Here is a 5931-nt window from a genome sequence, read left to right on the forward strand (position 1 = left end):
GGGTCAATTTTAGAAAAGATGTTAGAGCATCATTATGATCTGTTCTTTTTTGACAACACATCAAGATTCGTGCAGAGAGAAAAATTAATACTATAAAATAGGGTCTCCATTTACATGAGTAAATACGCTTACTCTATGCAAGACGTTATACATCCATGGTTCAACTACTGCTCACTACCTTCTATTGAATCGATCACTTACTTGAGTGTCAGAGTGTCTATGCCGGGGATCTTTCCCTGACTCGATTGCTGATATTCCCTTTGATACATAGGACCATTCAGATTCATCTTTTTTCAGCTAGGAGTCTTCATACCGTTAATACTAGAGCCACCTACTCAGTACCATTTTCTCCATTTTCAGATAAGATTAATTTATTTTTAATTTTATTTATTTGTTTATTTATTAGGTTGAGGAAACTTTTTCGATAGATAGTTCATAAGTTTTTTTCATAAACATTGTTTACCAACTTTATACGTGAATATTTTATAATTCTTATTTATAACATTAATCAACTAAATATTATTTAAATTTATTTATTTAATTGATTTTATAGATATTAAATAAATATAAATAAGGATCTATTAGGTACTACCTTATATATTATCAAATTACAAAGTTATCTATCCGGAATAATAATGAGACCCTCAAATATGTCCGAATAGCGGGATATATATATATATATATATATATATATATATACACCAAATTAAGCCTTGACTTCAAAACAAACCACAAAAAAATTCTTAATTAAAAAAAATTAAGTTTTAATATATATTTAAAAAATATATTTGTCCTGTTTAAATTTTAATTTGTTATTTTTTTCAGTGGTGAAAATGACATGACCTAATTCCGTCAAATCTTGTCCCTAATCATAGACCTCCACGTCATCCGACAATATCCATCTCCTGACGCCACGTCATCTTTTCTTCCCATTTTTGTCTATTTTTGAAAAATGATATTTATTTATTTATTCAGTAAATAGGAAAAGACTCTAAATAGCGAGGGAAGGGGAGGAAGGAAGAGGAAAGAAACGAGGGCATATAAATGCTCCCAAATTGTTCATGGCGATGGCATAATCCCCTTCCTTCTTCCCCTCCTCCTCCGCTACGTTGGGCGGCAGCCTCATACCGTCCAGGAGGAGGGAGGATGGCCGTTGGCGGTAGGGAGATGCGGGTTCCGCAGGTGATCCTCCTCTTCGCTGCTGCCGTGGCCTTGGTCGCCGTCGGCCCCATGGACGGCGCTTTCCCTGCCAGACTGAAACTCCTCAGGTCGCTGCCTCACCGAGGCGTCCACCTCGGCCATCTCCTCGCCCGCGACCGCGCTCGCCACGGCCGGTCCCTGCTCGCCGCCTCCGGCCTGGTGAATTTCCCCGTCGAGGGCTCCTCCAATCCCTTCACCGTCGGGTATGTAAACCTTTTTCGTTGCCGAAAGTTGCTTCTTTTTTGCCCCCAAAAGGAATCTTTTTGGATATATATATATATTTTCATTCTCATGGTTCGAAATTGTTGAGGGATTCTGGCGGCTTGCTTTGAAAATACGCATTGTAGCTTCTTCGCATCAGTTCGATGCTTTGTTCTCCTAAATGTTCACTCATTGAATATCGTTCTTCGTGTTCTAGGAGTTCCATCCGAACCATGCTAAAATTACTTATTTCTTCTTCAGCACCTGCGTTTCCCCCATTTTTTGTTTGTCATGGAATCATTCATACTGTTCTCCTTATATCTCTTGGTGAATGGAGTTAGTTCATGGTACTTGTTGAAGATTTGAGAAATCATCTGTGCTAATCTGCGCATTCTACTTCAGGCTTTATTATACTCACGTGAAATTGGGGAACCCAGCAAAAGAATACTATGTTCAAATTGATACAGGGAGTGATGTCTTGTGGGTAACTTGCAATCCATGCGATGGTTGTCCGACATCTAGCGGACTTGATGTAAGCCGTTTTGCACTCCAATGATTTCCTGGATATGTTTTCTATTACTCGAGTGATATGTTGTTGACCATTTGAGGTAGATTGTATGCATGAGCTCTCATTTGGTGGTATGCAGATCCAACTGGGGTTCTATGAACCTGATAAATCATCCACATCTTCAGTTATTACTTGCTTTGATGAACTTTGTACCTCTGCCGTCCAAAATGGTGAGGCCTTTTGTTCGATCGGTTCTTCAGGAAATGCTTGTAGTTACTCCTTCCAATATGGTGATGGGAGTGGCACTGCCGGTTTCTATGTACATGATATTATGCACCTCGATACAGTTACAGCAAATTCAGAGTCTTTGAATTCCTCAGCTCAAATAGTTTTCGGGTACAAATACTTGCTAAAACTTAAATTGATTGATGTGTCTAGTTTAAGGCAAAAAATTAGACCCTTTATTATTTCATTTACTTATATGTGCATCTTTGTGGAAACAACCTTTTGCAATGCAAGGTAAAACTGCATACAATAAACCCAATATGATCCGACCCTTCCTTAGGATCCCGCATTTGTTGGAGCATCATGCACCCGTACCGCCCTTTATACGCGTATCTCTATGCTGTGTGTTTGTTTAATTTCATTGCTCAGTTTGAGTGATCATATCCATCATATATAAATTATCACATAATGCAATAGGAAATTTTGACTTTAGCATATACCATAAACTTATATAAAACAATTTTAGCTTCATATAGTTAAGGACAAAAAACTTGTAGGCACGATAACTTTCCTACTCGTTCATTTCCCATGAAATATTTCTTGCAAAAAAAATGAACTCAATTTCGATTCGGTCTGACAAAAGGAAATTGCCTTCTATTAGTTATTTTATGTTGTGAGAAAGGGTACTCATTCATAGATTTTATGCAGTATATTGATTGCTGAGTGTAGGTGAGGCTATCTTTGTTTCCCTAATTGATTACTAGTTCTATGTCATTTTCATTGATAGATATTTGCTTTCCTCATTATTCATTCTTTTCCTACACCAGTTTAATTGAATGCTTTTCCGCTTGCTCTTTGAGTTAATATAAGGAAATTATTACAAACATTTACCGATTCAAAAATAGCTTTTGTACAGTTGTAGCAACTCTCAGACCGGAGATTTGAGCAAGTCAGACAAGGCAGTTGGTGGAATTTTGGGATTTGGACAGAATGGATTATCTGTCATTTCACAATTGTCGGCTATGGGTGTTGCGCCTCCAGTTTTTTCACATTGCTTGAAGGGTTCAGACAATGGCGGAGGCATATTGGTTCTTGGAGAGATTTTGGCACCTGGTATCGCCTACACCCCACTTGTTCCAGCACAGTAAGTTCTCTTGATATAAGATTTTATGCTTTTCTAAACACACTAAAATTGGTGGAAGTTGAAGCATTTTTCTCATGATTAAAACAATCCCTTTCTTCTTAGCTAGGAAATCATCTCATTTTGTTAAAACTATGGATGTGTTCTAGTTATCTTATGACAAATATCGCCATTATGAATTTGCCTATGATGTTTCAGACAACCATTCTTTGGATATTCCCCCTTGGTCTTTTTATCTTCTATTTTTAAAAGATTTTTACACATGCTGACTGCCTCAGTTTGCCCATCAGGCCTCATTACAATGTTTTTTTAGAAAGCATTGCTGTCAATGATCAGCCACTATCCATCGATCAATCGGCATTCACCACAACAAACTTGCAAGGGACCATTGTCGACTCTGGGACTACATTGGTTTACCTTGCCGAACAGATTTACGTTACTTTGATCAATGCAGTAAGTTTACTTGTTGCTTCTGAGGCCAACCTATTATCAATCTATATTGCTGTCATAATAATTCTGCTTTACTATTTGTAGATGCACGGTTCTGTTTCATCATCAGTGCGTTCGATCCCCACCGATAGTGGAAATGAGTGTTTCATAACTTCCAGCAGGTTTTTCCAACACATTGCTGTGCTTGTCTTTCTAGCAATCTGACTCGTATAACAGCATGCTGTTTCTCTCAATTGCAGTCTCGATGAATCATTTCCTTCGATCACATTGAACTTTAAGGGCGGCGCATCAATGTTACTAACGCCCGAGGATTATCTATTAAAACAAGGCATTGTTGTAAGTTGCCTTCATTGTTTTTGTCGAATGAGTAATTTTGTGGCAGCCACAAGTTCATTACTACTTCACAAAGCATCTGATAGGTAGCATTGACTTCGACGTGCAGGATTATACAGACATATGGTGTTTAGGCTTGCAAAACAACCACGGGTCAGGAGTAACAATTCTAGGAGGTTTGTGGACTAAAGACAGAATTCCATGCTCTTGAAACTTCTTATCTTTCACAAAGTTTATCGAAAGCTTGGCGAGTTAAAGGGTTATTAACACAATGTGCATTCTTCTCTGCAGACCTTGTTCTAAAGGATAAGATAGTGGTGTATGATTTGGCAAATCAGCGTGTCGGTTGGCGGAGCTACGACTGTAAGTCTCTGATCGCGGATGATTCTTCTATCTATTGCTTTTATGATCAGCTGCTGAAACCTCTACCACTCTTTTCTTCAGGTTCTCAGTCTGTCAATGTCAGCATATCATCTGGTAAGAACCAGGACCGGTTCCTGAACGCCAGCCAAATCGTGATAAGCCAATCCTCACAGATCATTTACGATAAACTACTTTGGACAATGACTGGATTTGTTCTTGTTTATACACTTTTTGCAAATAGATTACTAAGATAGCGACGATACAGATGGTAAATATATGCACACACTGATTCTTTATTGCTGCTGTTGGATCGAAACTACCTCCACTTTCTGTAAATTTGATTCTTCACTCTATAAAATGTTCATGAGGTTTGCATGTTTAAGTTTCTTCTGGGAAGTGTTTTAAAACCCTGATCAAGTGTTACAGCAGTTGTTGCGGGTTTTTGAATCGGGTTCGACCGTAATTATTTGTATTTGTGCGATTGAACCAGTTTAAGCAAGTCGAGCCCGGTTTTTGAACTGTCTGATGAAGAAAATTTTAATTTTTTTGTTTGTTTGTTTGTTGAAGAGATTGATATGGAAGATTGCCAATCTCCTTTTTGTTTGGTTACTTGAAGTCTCACTCATGAGTCATTATTCATACAATATAACATCAAAGCACCTCATTGATTTGTTCATCATGGGAAAGGACATAATTTTAATATTAGGGAGGGACTCGGTTTATTGCCATATTTATATAGTTTTATTTTTATTTATTTGTATATAAAAAGCAATTTTCAGAAGGAATTAAGATTTTGAGGTAAGAAGACAAGATCCTCATGGAGTTAACTAATTTTGCCAAAAATTGAGGAATTCCATACTATAAAGTGTGATGTTAAATGAGGAAGTGATAGTAGGCCTAACTTGAGATTCATTAATTTTTTGTCATTTTGACAACTCTATTCATACTTCAATTAGTTTGTTTGGTATAATAACAAAGATAGTTTGGTGCACGAAGGAGGTAAGGATGGTGATTAACTAAAGAGGATCAAGTAGGGGTTATAAATCAAGTTTTAGAAAGTGTTACCCACATTCACAGTTTTTATCGGCTAAAAATTTCCATCTAAGTAAACACTTGAAAAAAATAGATCCACTACTTTAGTGGCCCCCTAGTCTGAACCCCATAAATATGGAGGGAGGTACATGTAAGTACATAGACCATAAGCACATGGTGGGGTAAACCCCAGGTCAATAATGAATGTTTAAGATTTGATACGGAGAATAATGGATGACCTCGGTGATAGGGCAGAGATGATTATTAAGATAACGTGACAGTTAAAAGTCAGGAGAAGGTAGCAATAAGGGTTCAGGACTATGCATCCAAGTAGTCCACTCCACATCTACTCTCGTTCGACCTCCTAGTCGATCGGACTCGCGGGGCTCAGTCCCCTCATTTCTGCTGGGCTCCAACCCAGCTTTACTCTCGGTCAGTCTTACGTCGGTTAGAATTCCAGGGCTCAGGCCTCTCACTT

At 38.0% G+C, this 5931-nt stretch overlaps 1 protein-coding gene across 1 annotated transcript; it reads left to right on the forward strand.

Moving 5' to 3' along the window:
* The first annotated feature begins 995 nt into the window (after positions 1–995).
* On the forward strand, positions 996–4806 carry LOC122017459 (aspartic proteinase 36-like). Its single transcript, XM_042575083.1, has 10 exons — positions 996–1403; positions 1804–1933; positions 2049–2305; positions 3051–3278; positions 3566–3728; positions 3810–3886; positions 3965–4061; positions 4168–4234; positions 4350–4421; positions 4503–4806. The coding sequence occupies exons 1-10, from the start codon at positions 1045–1047 to the stop codon at positions 4673–4675; spliced, it is 1623 nt and encodes a 540-aa protein (XP_042431017.1). The 5' UTR covers positions 996–1044; the 3' UTR covers positions 4676–4806.
* The last annotated feature ends 1125 nt before the right edge of the window (positions 4807–5931 follow it).

This window comes from Zingiber officinale, chromosome 8B (genome assembly GCF_018446385.1).
Source record: "Zingiber officinale cultivar Zhangliang chromosome 8B, Zo_v1.1, whole genome shotgun sequence".
NCBI classification, from domain to species: domain Eukaryota; kingdom Viridiplantae; phylum Streptophyta; class Magnoliopsida; order Zingiberales; family Zingiberaceae; genus Zingiber; species Zingiber officinale.

Excerpts from the sequence above, each read along its gene's own strand:
- LOC122017459 (XM_042575083.1), top strand. The coding sequence starts at position 1,045 with ATGCTCCCAAATTGTTCATGGCGATGGCATAATCCCCTTCCTTCTTCC. Across the intron at positions 3,729-3,809 it reads ACGTTACTTTGATCAATGCA|ATGCACGGTTCTGTTTCATC; the intron begins GTAAGTTTACTT and ends TACTATTTGTAG. Across the intron at positions 4,235-4,349 it reads AGGAGTAACAATTCTAGGAG|ACCTTGTTCTAAAGGATAAG; the intron begins GTTTGTGGACTA and ends TCTTCTCTGCAG.